The sequence below is a fragment of the Trifolium pratense genome, linkage group LG6 (assembly GCF_020283565.1).
Source record: "Trifolium pratense cultivar HEN17-A07 linkage group LG6, ARS_RC_1.1, whole genome shotgun sequence".
Lineage (NCBI taxonomy): Eukaryota > Viridiplantae > Streptophyta > Magnoliopsida > Fabales > Fabaceae > Trifolium > Trifolium pratense.
Window position 1 is genome coordinate 33,717,574 of NC_060064.1, and position 18,170 is coordinate 33,735,743.

Genomic DNA, 18,170 nt, shown 5'->3' on the forward strand with positions numbered 1-18,170 from the left:
AGCTTTTGGGGATGAGATCCAAACATATTTAACATGGTATCAGAGCCTCTCCAAGATCCGTTGGGCCACCCGATATCGGGTCACCTACCATTTATATCCGCGTACCAAGCCCAATAGCGCTGGACGCGAGGGGGTGTGTTAAGAAGTCCCACATCGGTTGAGAGATGGCCTGACTAAGTGTTTATAAACTAGAGGCAATCCTCACCTTACAAGCCGGTTTTGTAGGGATGAGTTAGGCCCAATATCCATTTCTAAGAATAAGCAAGAGACAATCTTCACCTTGCAAGGTGGCATGAATGTGTGTTTATAAGCAAGAGACAATCCTCACCTTACAAGCCGGTTTTGTAAGAATGAGTTAGGCCCAAAATTCAATTAAAAGAAGGAATTGAATGTTGTGACATTGATTGAGCTGATGTGACAAGCATGATCATCATTAGCTAAAAAACAGATAATAATTGAAGAGAAGGAATATATGAAGAATTGAACTCCGACATGAATTGAACAATTTTATATCCACAGAACATGCATGACTCACATTACTCATGCTATTGTGAATTTGTGATGCATTGTTGAAGATAAGAATAAAGAAACAAAAACATAAAAAAAAAAAAAAAAAGACAATATAATTTAGATTGTACCAACAAATAATTAGATGGTTAATTTTTTTTTTTTTTGTGAGAATTAGATGGTTAATTTTGTTCTGTAGTAAAAAAAATTGTTGAAATACGTAGTTAGTTTTTTGCAATTTACTTGATAATGAATACACATATATGAGTTGTGGTAACTTTTTTTCTTTGAAAATAGTTGTGGTAATTCTTATTGACCATAAATTGAACACAATTTACTTGAGTTTGATTGAATGCAGCGTTATGCACGAATGATGTCCGATTTAAATAACAATAAAAAAAACTCGGTTAAGAATGTATTAGCCGTAGAAATGATCATATTCGAATCAATTCAAAAGTAAAATCACAAATCGGACCAATTCAAATTGAAAACCGCAAAAAATCGCATTTAATGTGAACAACACGAATCATTTTTCTTCTAAATTGCATGATTTGTTTAGTTTGCGATTTTCATTTCAGAAAATCGAACCAAACCAAATTCAATCAAACCGTACAAACCGAACCAATCCTAACCACATTGATTTGGTTTGGTTTGAATGACTTTTTAAAAATCAAACCGAACCGCATGCATTTTTATCTCGTTGTTAGGATGACTTTTATACTCAAAACTAAATTAAACCGTACTGCGAGCACCCCTAATTAACCGTGATTCTCTAGGATATCAAAAATGAATTTAATTTATATGCACCGTCAGTGTAAAGCTATTTTACACACGCGTCCAATAATATACCGACACATTATGTATGGTAATTAAAAACACATGATGTGTCATATTCATTAAATGATGTGGCAACGCATTATTGGATGTATGTGTAAAAAATCTTTATACCGACAGTGCACAACAATTAAACTCATCAAAAATTGCGACCGAAGAATTATGCGACTACTATTCAAAACCTGGTTGTAAAGCACTGTATCTGCATCTGCTTGCAGAAGTATACAAATGATAAAACAAGAGTGGTCCCTAAAAGTATGACAGAAAACGGCAAAGAACAAAAAAACATAGTTGGAACGTAAGTAGTCACACACGCACACATAAAACACCAACGTTAATAACCCCACAAAACACTCTCTCTATTTTCACAAAACACTAAAATCCACTCTACATTGCGTAACCATAAACACCATTGTGTTTTCATTTCCGTTCCCTACTTCACCAAATTCACATGCAAACTCAAACTCACCTTAATTTCATTTCCAACACAATTTGATACTCTCTTCATTTTCCAACACAAACACCATGTGCTCTTCTCTGTCACACCTTAACCCCACTCTCTCCCTCTCTTCCATGTAACAAAGTACTTCTCCTCCTCCTTCAATTTCTCTCCCTCTCTCCCATGGTTATTACTCTTCATCATCAACCATGCCCACCTTCTTCTCTCTCCCTAGGTATATTCCATCTTTCAATTAAATTAATGTGCTCTCTCTGGTCTAAAATAATGAAAGAGTCTCAGTATTTAGTCTAAATATAGACCAGATACATAGACTCTTTCACTATTATAAAGATCAAGGAGAGTATTACCAATTCTTGAAATTATATTTATACAAAAGTTAGTACAAAAATAAAGTTAAATTAATAAGAAAATCATGAAATTTTCTAACAAGTCACTAGATTTTTTGACCAATGAATTTCTCTTTTTTTTTCATCATTAGCTTTAGTAATTTGAAAATTATTTATTATTTAATTATTTGAGTTGAGTATTTATCAACCAATTTTGCATAGTTTATGTGAATTGAACTATTTTTCTTCTTTTTCAAAGGCATTAAGTGTTGATAAAAAAACATTTTCTTGAAGTAGTGTTATATTATGATTTTGATATGAAATATGAAAATAATTGAGATATTCAAATTTTGATGTTGCGTTTTTAGGTGGATTGGTGGAAAATTGTTTGGAAAGAATCCTAAGAGTACAATCAATAATGTTGGTGACAGCGGTGATGACACTGGAGTTGCTGTCATAACTGACGACAATCCAGTGACAAGCGTGGTGGAGTGTTACGCCTGCACACAAGTTGGTGTGCCAGTGTTCCACTCCACCAGCTGCGATAGCTATCAACAACCAGAATGGGAAGCATCAGCAGGTTCATACTTAGTTCCAATACAAAACCGTCCCGGAAAATTCGCAAGAGCGGTCACAGGGGCAAATTGGGGACCTTTAGGAAAAGTTTTAGATCCAAGAAGCAAGCGTGTGCAAATATGGAACCGCGCATTGTTATTGGCACGTGGTGTTGCCTTGGCGATTGATCCGTTGTTTTTCTACGCGCTGTCTATAGGGAGAGGAGGCTCGCCGTGTTTGTATATGGACGGTGGTTTGGCGTTGGTTGTTACGGTGGCGCGTTCGGTTGTTGACGCGGTTCATTTGTTTCATGTTGTGTTGCAGTTTAGATTAGCGTATGTGTCAAGAGAGTCGCTTGTTGTTGGATGTGGGAAACTCGTGTGGGACGCACGCGCCATTGCTTCTCATTATATGAGATCTTTCAAAGGATTTTGGTTTGATATTTTTGTTATTCTTCCTCTGCCTCAGGTATGAAGTTTTTTCTGTTTTCTGTTAATTTTTATTTTATTTTTAAGAAGTGATGTCTAAAAAGTTACAATGCACAAGAGAATATTTTTATTTTTGCATCCTTAAGTATTTTCTATTTTTTATTTATATTTGTGAATTAAAGTTTTAGATGAAATGATATTTTAATGTCCGAGGTTGTTTGCTGTTGTCCACTAATATATTCTTGGTTCACATGTTGTTTCTGGTGACTAGGAAAATTTCTTCCTATTACTTTTAATAGATTAATAAATAATAGTTGCCCTCAAAACAAAAAAGATTAATAAATAATAGATTAGATTAATAAGATTAAGAGAAGAAATGTTTGACCAATATATATAAAAGCAGTTGAGTGTTCATTAGTTTACTTTTATTAGTTTATACTTTATAGTTTATTTATATTCTTGGAATAGACAATTAAGTATACTTTATTAAACTTATATTGACTACATAATATACTTCTATTTGCAGGTTGTATTTTGGGCAGTAGTACCAAAATTGATAAGAGAAGATAGGATTAAAATAATTATGACAACAATGCTATTGCTTTTTTTGTTCCAATTTCTCCCTAAGGTTTACCATAGCATATCCATGATGAGAAGAATGCAAAAAGTCACCGGCTATATCTTTGGCACTATTTGGTGGGGATTTGGACTCAATCTCATAGCTTATTTCATTGCCTCTCATGTAAGCGAACCTCAAATGAAATTTGAGCCTCTATTGTCAAGTTATCATTAAAAGCATGTTTGAATAAACTTATTTGAGTTTATCTACTGGTATAAGTATTTTTGAGATAGTTTGTGAGAGCTTATGAAAACAACTTATGACATGTCCATAAATTGTTTTCAGCTTATTTCCATCACCTTTCCAGGATAGTATATGAAAATAGTCACTTATGAGACTTTTTGAGAGAGCTTATGAAAACAATTTATTACATGTCCACAAGTTGTTTTCAGCTTATTTCGATAAGCTTAGTAGGATAACTTATGAAAACAATTTAAGTTTGGTATGAAAATAGATTGTTTGAGACAGCTTATGGAAATAGCTTTCGATATGTCTGTGAGCTACTTCAGCTTACTTTCATATGCTCTTCAGGATAACTTGTGAAAACAACTTATAACTTATATGAACACAGTTTGACATTTTTTTTATCTTTTGTTATAAACACTTACACTACAATTTATAGGTTGCTGGAGGGTGTTGGTATGTCCTTGCGATTCAACGCGTTGCATCATGCCTACAACAGCAATGTGAAAGATCTGTTGGATGCAGTCTCCCTCTGTCATGCTCAGAGGAAATATGTTTTCAGTCATTGTTGCCACCGGGAACCATTGGAAATGCATGTGGTGGAAACTCAACAATGATGAGTAAGCCTGTGTGCTTAGATGTGGAAGGACCTTACAAATATGGGATCTATCAATGGGCACTTCCTGTCATATCCAGCAATTCCTTGGCTGTCAAGATTCTCTATCCAATTTTTTGGGGTTTGATGACCCTCAGGTAAATTGCTCAATAAACAAACTCTTACTTTAGCATTGACTTATTTGAGCTTATCTACTGGAATAAACAATTGTGAGACAATTTCGAAGAGCTTATGGAAAACTTATAACATGTCTATAAGTTGTTTTCATACATGGCTTATTGTTAGTTTCTGTCTAGTTAAACAGTTTGCTTGTTCAAATTAGTGTTTTGATGGTTATAATTTTATATATCATATGATTAATAAGCATTTATTAGGCCAAGGCTTGGTTTGTACATTTTTCTCAAACTTGAAGACATTAGATGACTTTTGCTTTTATTTAACAACCTACATCATAATATATGAAGCACTAACACAAAGATCATAGACACTTAGATACCGGTAATAATTTAAGAAAATGGAAGTGATTGAATGTAACTAAACTACATGTATTAGTATTGTGTCTGTGTTAGACATCAACATATGTTGGACACCATACACGCCTTTAATTTGAAGTGTCGTTGTTACATAGATCATAATCAAGTATGAGAATAGGTGGTTAACTAATCATGCACCATGTTGAAATTCTGTTCAGTACCTCCTAAGGAAACTGAACTCAAGTATTGAGTTCTTGAATTGTTTGAGTGTTGAAATGCAATTCTGTTAACTTGTGAAAACCTAAAGTCTATTCACCTTATCTGAACTTGCTTTCAGAGCATCATTTTACGTGTAAATGGCTAAGCAGATATATATATATTAAGCCCTTGAATTAGTTAGCATCTATGTTTTCCTAATCCCTACTAATTCTTGCAGCACTTTTGGAAATGATCTTGAACCCACAAGTAACTGGCTAGAAGTGATTTTCAGCATATGCATTGTACTCGCTGGACTACTACTTTTCACTCTGTTGATTGGTAACATCCAGGTATCCAAAATAGATTATTATTGGATTTGGATTGCCTGAAATCCTACACATTCGCACTATAAACACATCAGTGGCCGTTGGATCGAAATCGGATGGTCTAGATTTCAAGCGGGGTATTTCATGATTTTAACTAAATAAAAATATGCTTGCATTCTGCACCGTCCAATATCAATTCATCAGCCACCAATGTGATGATTGTGTGAATGCATGGGATTGGCAACTGCAGGCAATCTAATCCTAGAAGTAAATATGAATAATGCTTGATATTGTTACGCTTATTGAAAAACTGTTTCGTACTCAACCATTGTTTAACAATGAGACATTTGTGCTATGAAGGTATTCTTACATGCAGTCATGGCAAAGAAGAGAAAGATGCAGCTGAGATGTCGTGACATGGAATGGTGGATGAGGAGGAGGCAGTTGCCATCCCGATTAAGACAAAGAGTTCGGCATTTTGAACGTCAGAGATGGGCAGCTATGGGAGGAGAAGATGAGATGGAACTGATCAAAGACTTACCTGAGGGTCTGAGGAGAGACATCAAGCGCTATCTTTGCTTGGACCTCATTAAAAAGGTAAGATAGATCCAAACCTGAAAGTGAAAAAAATTGGACAGTAAAGTTGCCGCATTAAAATGGATAATATTCCTTATGTCTGTTTGACAGGTACCATTGTTCCATAACTTGGATGGTCTTATTCTTGACAACATTTGTGACAGAGTGAAGCCCCTAGTCTTCTCTAGAGATGAAAAGGTATTAACGATATCATCTATGAACAATTGAAGCACTTTGTTTAGATAGGACATTAAAATGATCGTCATCGTTGTTTAACTTTTTCGTATATATCATTATGAAACAGATAATTAGAGAAGGTGATCCTGTACCAAGGATGGTGTTTATTGTCCGTGGACGCATAAGGCGAACCCAAAATCTCAGCAAAGGCATGGTAGCAACAAGTGTCCTTGAACCAGGAGGCTTTTTAGGCGATGAACTTCTTTCATGGTGCCTTAGACGCCCTTTTATAGACCGGCTTCCGGCATCCTCAGCTACATTTGTGTGTCTCGAATCAACAGAAGCATTTGGTCTTGATGCTCAAAACTTGAGGTACATAACCGATCACTTCCGGTACAAATTCGCGAACGAGAGGCTTAAGAGAACAGCGAGATACTACTCATCGAATTGGAGAACATGGGCTGCTGTCAACATTCAACTTGCTTATAGACGTTACAGGCAGAGGACTAGAGGTCCAGTGACTCCTGTAAGGGACAACAATGGAGGCACCGAACGCAAACTCTTGCAGTATGCTGCAATGTTCATGTCAATTAGGCCACATGATCATCTCGAATGATAAAGGTTTTAAATTGTGGTCCACAACAATAATTGCGGACGTAATATAAAGGAGTTTGAACTCTCTGCAACAACATCACAACCATTATTTAGATGGCATTGGTTGTATTTTCTTGCATTTTTCCGCAATATTTATTATTAAGATTCGCAGCTTAAACACAACTGCCACCGCAATTTGAAATCATGTGATAAACTAGTGTGCATGATTGGTTTTATTTTTATTGATTTTTTTTATTTATGTTGAGGTTTAAGGTCCTTAATTGAATTTTCTGTGTCATTAAGTCCTTTAGCCCTTTGAAATTGGTATATTATAAAAATCATGAAACTTATATAAAAAGACAGAAAGGAAATAAGCAACAGTGATTCAGGAATTATTGAGTTCCTGTCATAAGGAATTATTGGATATGTATCTGAACAATTTCCTATTGAGGCTGCTATATACTTATTGCATATAAATGAATAAAAGGTACTAGAGTGAGATTTGTTTTGTTTCATTCTTATGAAGTTTCCTTTCTATGAAAACCAAAAATAGGGAATCATGGATTTTACCTTAATTTCAAACGGGTAACCTTTTATTGACATTAAATTAGACAGAGTGGAACTGATCTCAAATTCTTGAACTGAGGCTTAGGTTCGAGCATTGTGAATGAAAAAAACAGAGTAAGCAGTCATTTTGGTCCCTATATGTGTGAAGTGTTGGCGCTACAGTCCCTGAATGTATCGAAATTATAAAATTATCTCTAAGGTGTGTTTGATCTGCTAAAAAATATGGGATTAGACATGAGAAATTCAATTGTATTGTGTTTTGTTTTAAAACTGTTTCTATGACTAGACAAACTGGGAGTAAGTGATAGGATAAAAACTGAATTTTTTCTCCGTGAGTTATCTAATATACCAAAATAACATTTTGTCCACCAAACATCGTACAAGACAACATTTGATCAAATGGACCATAAGTTTGTCTTTTATTAACCAAATTAACAGACAAAAGACACATTCTTCGATAATAAAACTAACTAAAAAAACACATTTGATGATCAAACTAACATGACACATTTAAATATGTTTTTGTAATATTGATACACTTGTGAATTATTGTGATGACGCCTCACATTTAAGGGTCAATATGTCACACCTACAATATAGAAAATGGATAACCTATTTATATTTGAGTACTTATTTAATTTCATAATGCAAATATTATAACGACTGTGAGACAGTGTGATTTGGCAAAAGCAGCAGACAAATAGAAAAACACAACAACATAAAAATACCTTTTCTTTGCTATGATAACGGTTTCTGTTGTAACCAAATATAGAGAAATTGATTGGAAGTGAGATAATCATTACCTCTAAATATAGCAAACCATATCTACCAATCCCCTTTCCATTTTTCTCTCTTTCTCTTACCAACGTATCATCACAACATGGATAATCAATCTTGTAATCATCATCATCATCACCTTTCATTTCATCATTCTCTGAGGGCTCCTCAATTCTTTTGGAGCCCTGGATTTTGCTTGCTTCTGATCTTTCAATTTTAGAGCTACTAATCTGCTACTACATGTTCAGATTACTTAGGTACCATATTTTGTTTCTTATATATTATCTATCTCTCCATTTGTCTTTTTATTTTTCATTGTTTTCAAAATGCTCTATGAAACATTTAATATAGGACATTATGTTCTTCTACCAAATGAATCATATATGCAATTTGTCTTTAGAGGATGTAATGTCTCTAAAGAGCAATTTTAGTTAGACCATCAAACACCGTACAAAACACATCCGGATTTTGTGTTATTTTGATTTGAGCAAAGAAAAAAAATAATATAACCATTGAAACCGTATCAAAACATGGTGTTAGATGTTGGTTTTAGATGTCGAAATATCTTTTCTCGTGTCAAAATGATGTTGTCAACCTTGTGTGTTCAAACCACGATTTTAAATTGTGATGTGAAAAATTGCAGACAAATATAGTTGATTGTGCTTGCAATGCTGTTGTGGAAATTTGAAAAACTTCGATGTTGCCATGTTAAAACAACAATTTTAAGCCAACTATGATGGTTGTTCCTCCCCCTAAATTGCTCACACTAGAAAACACACTACCAGAAGATATCTTCTGATAAGATTTGCACTACCAGGAGATATTTCCCGGTAGATGGGGAGGACATGGGGGAGATTCTGATCAATTTAGGGGGTGAATATGTATGATTGAAGTTTGCCTGCAAAAAGACTAATCAAACCAAAACATTTGTAAAAAGAAATATCAGCTTGCAAGCACAATTGCAGCTTAAATATGAAGATTTTAGAGGTCTCTGGACATTGAAACTGCAATTGCGGCCACATCTGTCTGCAATTTGTTGCAATATCATAGTTTGCAGTATAACTGCAATCGCAATTTAGAATCATAGGTTGCAGCCAACAATCTAAGTTTTTGAAAATTCACAATTTTTTAGAAAAAAGAATATGTAGCTAACCTTTATCATATTCAATATTAATTTTACAAATATGATTATTTTTGTGATAGGTACCTTATTGTCAGTGTGGAACCTGGCATTGGCATATCAACCTAAAAATGGGGTTGAAACTTACAACGGAGAGTCCACAACATAAAATTAGTAGTCCAACAAGTTTGGAACTACATCATAGAATGATTCATTACCTTACCAAGAATTTTATCCGTAACTTGGTATCTAAGCAAAGGAGAAGAATGCTTATTGCTGGTTATGATCTTGACATGTCATATATCACAGATAGAGTATTAGCAATGTCATTTCCTGCTGAACGTATGAGAGCAGTGTATAGAAATCCTCTCTGGCAAGTCAAATCTGTGTTGGATATGAGACATTTTGAACATTATAAGGTATAACTTCAATCCACCACTATGTCTTTTTCTTCTTTTCTTTCTCTTTTATAATAAGTTTAGATAAGTTGGGTCGCCCGGACTCATCAGGGCCAAGGCAGGCCTCAGGCTTAAAGAGTACTTACATATGTAATTAGAGATTTTCTAACATTGAGGTCTTTACATTGGTAGCGGGAGTTGAACGCGTACCTTTGTAGGGTATGAATCGACTCCTTACCAACTGGACTAACATTCGTTGTCAATCGACCACTATGTTTACTCCATACTAGCATGAAGCTTACTTACCCTTAGTTTGTATGCAGCATTCTTTTTGTTTAGTTCTCTATGTAGGTAAATTTTACAACTAGGGATTGATACTTAAAAATTGTTTGAAAATTCAGCGATGACTGGCATTGTCTTTTGAAAGTAAAAGATCGTGGTCCTCCTCGTTTTTAGGGATAAGACAATGACTTGATCGGTACTGATTGAACAAAAACAAGAGAACTTTGGTTATGTCGAAACTGACATCGATCATATCACTGAATCAATCGTAAGAACGAGGAGGATTGTGAGCTTTTATTTCCAAAAGCTGCCGGTTAGAGTTTTAGGTGATTTTTAAGTACCGAGTCTACCGTGGACCACTTATCAGGTGGATTACAATAGAACTCACATCAATTTGATCACTTTTAGATGATGATGCATCAATGAAGTACTAATGTTGTTTTTCCTATTATACCCTTATTATTTATTACTCTCATTTTTCTAATTATTGTATTTTTTTCTTTCTATACCATTAATGAAGGATAATTTTGTAAATTACAACTTCTCTTTTCCATATAAAATTAACGAGGTTTCTTAATTGTGTGTCATTTTTAAGTGACATATTTTGAGACAGAGGGAGTAATGAATGTTAATATATCTAAGCATACCACTTTTGAAATTTTCAGGTCTATAATTTGTGCATAGAAGAAAATTATGATCCAGAACACTTCCATGGTCGTGTGGAAGCATACCCTTTTGATGACAATCATGTGCCATCTCTTGAAATGATTAAAGCTTTCTGTGAAAGTGTGGATTCATGGCTGGCAAAAGATCCAAAAAATATTGCTGTTATTCATTGCATGGTATGAGTTCAAATTCACACTTCCTTTAAATTCTTACTCCCCCAGTTCTAAATATAAGCAAAAAACCGGAGGGAGTAACTATTACTACCAGTTACAAGTTTTTTACTCAATTGTATTATATGATTCCAATTATGCAGGCAGGTAAAGGTAGAACTGGTTTGATGGTGAGTTCATACCTAACTTATTGCGGCATGTCAGCAGACGAAGCTCTTCAATTATATGCCGATAGAAGGACAACGAATAATGAAGGAGTAAGTTAATGTTAGGTATAATTCCAACAATATAAGATGTAAATTTAATCTATCAGAAAATCAGCACTAACCATATGATGTGTAATTATAAAAGTAGTTATTATTAAAAACAAGCGCTTTAACAATTTGACGATTATGTTTGATTAACAGTATAAAAAATGTTTATACTTATTAGGTATCAATACCAAGCCAACGTCGATATGTAGGGTACTGGGAAAGTCTACTTTCTGTCCCCAGAGGAACTGGATATGGACCTCCAACTGTGAATTTGCCTCAACCATGTAACAGAGAATTGCGACGAATCCGACTGTATGATACTGTCAACATTGACACAGTTTTCTTTGTTATATCAGAACTGCAGGAGGTTAGTTTCACCTCAATTTATGAAATGTTTATTTAGAGGTGGTGACTATGTCATCATCGATGTTTTGAATGACTTTTAAGCATAAGTCCACCATAGACCGCATGAGATACTTTTTGACCCTAGCGATTACCTTGAGAACATACTTAAATAATGATAAGCTGCAAAATTTTCTTTGAATACTTACCAAGATGTGTTAATCCATTTCTTGACAGATTCCAAATGAGGTCTACCGTCCACCAGTGGAAGTTTATAGGAGCGGCTGCAGAGAGGTTAAGAAAGGTTATCAAAGAACACAGAGTCCTCGCTATTATATTTCCATTCCTGAAGGTGATGAAGATGGAGTAGCATCAGAAATAGAAGAACCTCGTGTTGTAGTTCAAATGGATACAGAGAGTCCTGCAATATACCAAAAATCTTGTTTGGACCATTATTTTGATAAACCTATACAAGTAAGTTATAAGTTTTTATCAAACAGAATATTCATTTTCACTTCTGTTTGTATATATTCTGAAGAGACATTACATCATTGGACAGGTAACTGGAGATGTACGTGTGATATTCTACGAGAAAATGATCGGAGGCCGTCTTTTCTACTGCTGCTTTAATACAGCTTTTATTAGGAACAGCTTACTGCAGGTAATCTCATTTTTTTCAGAAACTGCAATATACATAAAAGCTATTTGAACCATTTTCAGTATGATTTTTGCTGCATGAAATTTATAAATTTGAATTCCACGTAGTCAGGAGAATCCCGCATTCACGACATCAATGGTTGTTCAATCAACGTCGGATGGTCCAAAAAAATATATATTTTATTTTATAATCCAAAATATCGGGCTTTGGACCATCTGAACTTGATCCAACTGCCACCGATATTCCAATTGTGTGAATGCCGCCCATCCCTTACTGCAGTGGAGCAGATTCGACATTAACCAATATAAATTGGAAATAATAACAATAAAATACATCGAGTTCGACTGACTGTGTTCGGTTATGTGACTATTTGTTTTGCAGCTCACAGTAACGGAATTGGACAAAGTTGGGAAGAAAGGAAGATCAATATGTGGCCCTACATTTTGCCTAGAATTGTTGTTTGGTCCTGCTAATGCAGGATATTCATCATCTAGTCTTCTTTCTGTTAGTGATCATTCTAGTGATGATTCATTATAAAAATTTATGTCCACATATCTGGAAAAAAAAATGAATAATATGAAAGGTTTGTCCAAATTCTTTACACAACTTGTAACATATTTTTGTGCGAAATGATCCCAACAATGAGTCCCTTACTGTGTTGTGTAGTAGTGCATTGATTCCACCAGCCATCTTCTCGTCTAGTTTTTCATTGGCAAAAGGCATGAGTTTGTAAGTTTTGTATTGTTCTAGTGATTGAATAGCATTTTGCGGAAGATGAGGTTGAGAGCATTATAATGCAAAAGTTCCTCAGTTGCGTGACTGGTTTGTGTCTTAACCCTCTGGTTCTCATTCTCAGAGGAAAAGGCATTGATAATCTAGAGTTTGGCCAAGATGTAAGTAAACTTTGGCTAAAGGATGGTCTAATCAGTGTCAAATTCGGATACTATACTCCTGACTGGTTCGACCTTGGCTGAATGTTTACAAATTTTTAAATCTCATCCATTTTGTAAGGGATTTCCAAAACACAGTTCAAAAACTAAGAAAAGAAGTCATTAAGAAAAGAAGTCATCAAGACAGAGAATGATATGGCATTCAAACCAGCAACATTACCTTTCCTCCATTATAATACAAAGTACTGTATGTCAAAATGAATCGAACAAGGAACTTAAAATCGTTGTCCTCATGATACAGTAATACCCAAAAACTCGACTAAAAACAGTCGCACATTAGTTGATATCATTCCCTGTTGCTAAGGGATTGGGCGAGTAAGCAGATCATTAAGGAAATATTACAGTTTAAACAGAAGCATGGTATTATATGGTGAGTTCCCCATTGTCATGTGTAAGGCCTGCGCACTATGATTCGGCTAATGCAACGTAGCATTTGCTTAGTTTGCAGGAATATGATTCGAGGATATCTAGTGCTTGCCTGTCTCCTTGTCAAAAATGAGTTAACGTACAACAACTAGAAGTAGTTTAACTTCCTGTGGATGCTACTAGGTCAATAATGCTGCCTTGCGCTTTGCATAATCTTCAACAACACTAATCGCACTATTGCTATGGCGTAGCGAAAACTCTGCTAGTAGAATTTGTCTTTCTTCAACCGTTAAATCGCCATGACAGCCCTGCAAATGTTGTGAAAAGATCAGACTTCGCTACAATCAAATGAGATCCAGCAAACAGCAATAATGAGAAATCCATAAATGAATTGTAGAACAAGAAATGATTTTATAATTTATATCATAAACTTGTTGGAACAGTAGACCATTTCTTCATTTACAGGTAATATTAATAAAACAAGAAAAGTGGAATTACATTGAATATCCAAAAAATAAGGTGGGAATAACCATGGAGAAAAGAATACACAGCAATAGCATTATAGTGATTGGATTGTAATTATCAAAATAAGGTTGGTTTAAAAATACAAAACTGTCATCTTATGCCACAAAGTATAAAATTAAAATCATTACCGTACGAGAAATTCTATCACAAACAGCATGGTGCATGAGGATTCCTGCAGCAACTGAAACATTAAAAGAGTCCACCATCCCTTTCATTGGAATACTGCAGTGTAAATCTGACATGGCCAAAGCCTCATCACTGATACCCCTGCAAAAAGAACATAACCCTGATTAGATAGATAAAAAACAAGCTCATATTTGCATCTTAAAGGTAATACGTAGGATTTTCTTAATCCAAAAATATATCAAAAGCACCAATATGAAGGAAATATATAAAATAATAAGACATCTATTACTTCATAGATAAAAAAACTAAAACAAGAGACAAATGTGAAGGAAATAACCTATTTTCGTTCCCGACTACTATTGCGGTTGGACAGGACCAGTCCATGTCATAAATAGAAACCTATACACAGCAAGAAAAGGCCAGTCAACTTCACTGTATACATGAGGATTTTCGACACAATTTACATTTTAAATACAGCATAGGTTAGGTTACAAACAATTCCTGTGGATATGAACTAACAAAAATATCAGAGAAAAACAATACCGCGTCTATTCCCACATGAGTTGTGGCAATTCGATAACCACGTGATTTCAACATTTCAAAGCACTCCTTTGTAGAGTCCCACAGTTCAATGTCTAACCATTTCTCTGCACCCATGCTTACATGACGATTGTCCTTATACCTGCAACAAGCAAGCCAGGTTACATGTTGCAATTAGGTTTCTCTTAACTTCATTTCAGTTTAAATTTACAAACTTTATATTCATAATTATGAAAAGTTTTGACCTTTTGACAACAAACATTTATGAGATTGGCTAAATCTTAGAAATATTATTTATTCAAGAAGAAACCCACTTGGGGTTGGTCTAGTGGTGTTGGCTTGGGTCCTTGGAGTATGCTCCTCTCAAGGTCTCAGGTTCGATTCCCCCTGGTGCCAATTTCGGTGGGCTAAGTCCATACAGAGCAAAAAACTCTAGCTTTAAATGGGGCCCCCGCAAGTGGGCTGTGGGATTGGTCCCCTTGAATTAGTCGGTCCTAGAGCCGGATACCATGTTTTCAAAAAAAATTATTATTCAAGAAGAATAAAAAAGATTTATAAAAATAATTAGAACAAAAATTACTTTTAACCTAACAAACTTCATATATGGGTGACAATGGAAAAGATAATTAGAATGCAACACCCATTATAATCATCAGCAAAATAACCTATGAAGCATTGACATCGACACCGGACACGATTGGCACCATTGTTGTCAATGGTGGATGGCGGAATATATATAGAGGAAAGCCAAAGGTCCTCCACACAAACAAGCCATGGTGGCCTATAGTGCCACCATGGAGGGTATCCGTTCAGAAATTGCCTATGGCGGTTGTCCAAAAATCCGCCACGCCATCCTGCCATAGAGGTGACGTGGCTTCCATTTAACACACACTAACTGACAAATAGCAACGATTAATAATTTAAGAAAATGGAAGAGATTGAATATAACCACATGTGTTAGTATTGTGTCGATGTCCACATTGACACCGACCTCAAGTCCACAACATTGTTTTCCTGAGGTATTGTCCCCTTGGGGACTTGTGTGATGCCTTGCAATTCTGGCCTTTGCAAAAGGCGTCTCGGTGGGGTGAGGAGTGTGAGTGTTGCTTATAAATAAACTACCCTTAGCCTTACTTCTTAAGCAATGTGAGACTTTTTGGTATTTGACTTATTGACTTGGTCAAAATTAAGTCTTTACTCGTATCCTATTTTGGTTACTTTTGTTCTTTTACTAATGGTTTATCAGTGAGGTTTACCTTTCCTCTATAGAAACCTTCTTTGCAATCATTTTTTTTCTTTTCTTTTTCATAATAATAATATTCAGTTGTTATTCTGAATCATAGTTACTTTCTGCCTATTCAACTAACACACTGACATATATCAGACACCGAACACTCTTCAACCTCAAATGTCGGTACACGACAAAAGTTTCAACAATCAAGCGGACTTCAAAAGATAAAATGCAGCTTTGATTCCACTAAAAATCAACTACGCTATAGAATATATTCATATCAAATATGACTCCAAGATAGCATTCACAGTCAAATTCCTAATGTTATGGTGATTCAATTCATCGAAATCAATAATTCAAACCTATTTTATGAACTATGAAGCACGAACACAGACACGACACCAGACATGGACACTGACACACACGGAGACCAATAGTAATTTTAAAAAATGACATAATTTAATGTAATGATAAGTCGGACACCAACTTGTGTCTCACACAAGGACATGTCTAATCCGAGGAGTATTTGTGCATCATAGTTTATGAATCCAAATGCAATGAAGTGAATAACCAAAAAAAAACATTCCATTTTCAAATTTCACCTCAACAAGAATGTAAACACCTTTTGTTAGCATCAGTAGAAACAACATGAACAGACTGAACACCAAGAGCATCAGCAGACCGAAAAGCAGCAGAAACATTTCCAAAATCACACAAACCTTCAACCACAAGACAAACCGAATAGCTTCGATTCCGAACCGCATTCCCAAACCTAACTTTCCTCGATTCCGAAATACAAGGATTAACAGCTTCAATAACTTCCTCACTAGTAACTTCATAACCATTTCCGCACCTGAAAGTGTCTAGGTAAGGGAACCACCGAGCCTGAGGTTCGTGAAGAAGTGGTTTTCGTTCCATTTTCATGAGTGAAGAAACTCCTTCGTTGGCATTGAGAATGTTGTGTATTGTGTCGGTTGATTGAGGGTGTTCTGTTGAGGAAACGACGGCGGGTTGAGGTGAAGTGTAACATCGGCGCCATGTGGGGGTTTGGCGGCGGCGAAGGAGAGAATAGAGGGTGGTTGGTGGTGGTTTGAAGTAGGAAGAAGAGAGTGATGAACACAACATGGTTTTGCAACTAGAGTATGTTGTTTCAAGTTTTTTCTTAGATTCGGGATAAGAACACCAAACAAGTAAATCAGGTGAAATTAAACTCACGATCTCGGGTTCGAATTCGAGTAATTTTGACATTTTTTGCTGGTTGAGTTAGGACTTATAAACTCTTTGGAACACTTTTTAGGTTAAACTTTTTAATACATTGACTTTATGTGATGTAGAAAAGTTGGTCGCGCCAGAGCGCATAAACGAAATAGTGCAGAATTTTACTATATTTTAGATAAATTTGCTATATTTTTATGTTTTAGCTAAATTCATTATATTTTTATGTTTTTGCACAATTTGACTCTAATTGCTGGACAAGGTTATACTTCATTCATACTAGTGGTTGAAGATATCTAGAATTTTTTTTTCTATCCCAACAATTGTCAATCCATCCCAACATTTATTTTGAATAAACGAATTTGCCCTCATATATAAACTAAAACCCTGAAGAAAAAAATTTGGTTACCGGAACACTTTGGAAAAAAGTGTTCTGATATGTAAATTTTTTTTTGTTACCGGAACACTTTGGAAAAAAGTGTTTAGGTATATAAAATTTTTCTAACTTTTTTTTACATGAACACTTTGAAAAAAAGTGTGTAGGTATGTAAAATTTTTTCAAATTTATTTTGTTACCTACACACTTTGAAAAAAAGTGTTCAGGTATATAAAATTTTTCTAATTTTTTTTTGTTACCTGAACAATTTGAAAAAAAATGTGTAGGAAAAGAGAGTTTCGTAAAGAAATGTTTGTTAAGAGAGAGAAGGAAAATTATTATATGGGTGTTTGAAGTTAAAAATGAAAAAAATATATTCCTCCTTGGTCTGTCACAAGAGAAGAATGATTATTTTTATAATAGTTGTGTGTTTTTTATTTTTGACTGAGTGGTTAGTGATGTATAATGTACATATTTCTTTATCTTGACTTAGTGTACTTATCTCTTAGAGGTTTGTTATTTAAACATTAAATTTGACATCAACTTTTTTTTCACTTATAAGTACGCAAATCGAGATATTAAAAAATATTAAAATAAACAAAAAAATATATTTATTGTATTTTTATCAAATAAATGTGTTTAAATAACAATTTCCTATTTCTTAACCACCCATAATTTTTATTTTTGTAGAATTATTTCTCCAAAGAGTTACCTCACGTGATTATTTTTTTTTAT

The 18,170-nt window shown here is 34.7% G+C and overlaps 3 protein-coding genes across 3 annotated transcripts; 2 read left to right on the forward strand and 1 right to left on the reverse strand.

Moving 5' to 3' along the window:
* The first annotated feature begins 1,547 nt into the window (after positions 1–1,547).
* On the forward strand, positions 1,548–7,158 carry LOC123888681 (cyclic nucleotide-gated ion channel 2). Its single transcript, XM_045937798.1, has 8 exons — positions 1,548–2,015; positions 2,496–3,150; positions 3,637–3,852; positions 4,352–4,665; positions 5,438–5,549; positions 5,886–6,122; positions 6,213–6,299; positions 6,406–7,158. The coding sequence occupies exons 1-8, from the start codon at positions 1,990–1,992 to the stop codon at positions 6,892–6,894; spliced, it is 2,136 nt and encodes a 711-aa protein (XP_045793754.1). The 5' UTR covers positions 1,548–1,989; the 3' UTR covers positions 6,895–7,158.
* Positions 7,159–8,148: 990 nt separating this feature from the next.
* LOC123888682 (phosphatidylinositol 3,4,5-trisphosphate 3-phosphatase and protein-tyrosine-phosphatase PTEN1) lies at positions 8,149–13,479 on the forward strand. Its single transcript, XM_045937799.1, has 8 exons — positions 8,149–8,473; positions 9,420–9,755; positions 10,682–10,858; positions 10,996–11,109; positions 11,285–11,473; positions 11,686–11,922; positions 12,008–12,109; positions 12,488–13,479. Exons 2-8 carry the CDS (start codon positions 9,468–9,470, stop codon positions 12,641–12,643), a joined length of 1,263 nt encoding a protein of 420 aa, XP_045793755.1. The 5' UTR covers positions 8,149–8,473; positions 9,420–9,467; the 3' UTR covers positions 12,644–13,479.
* Positions 13,193–17,103, reverse strand: LOC123888683. The gene is made up of 5 exons (XM_045937801.1): positions 16,467–17,103; positions 14,617–14,755; positions 14,411–14,472; positions 14,076–14,214; positions 13,193–13,730 (listed from the first exon to the last, which is right to left on the reverse strand). The coding sequence occupies exons 1-5, from the start codon at positions 17,090–17,092 to the stop codon at positions 13,602–13,604; spliced, it is 1,095 nt and encodes a 364-aa protein (XP_045793757.1). The 5' UTR covers positions 17,093–17,103; the 3' UTR covers positions 13,193–13,601.
* Between the last annotated feature and the right edge of the window lie 1,067 nt (positions 17,104–18,170).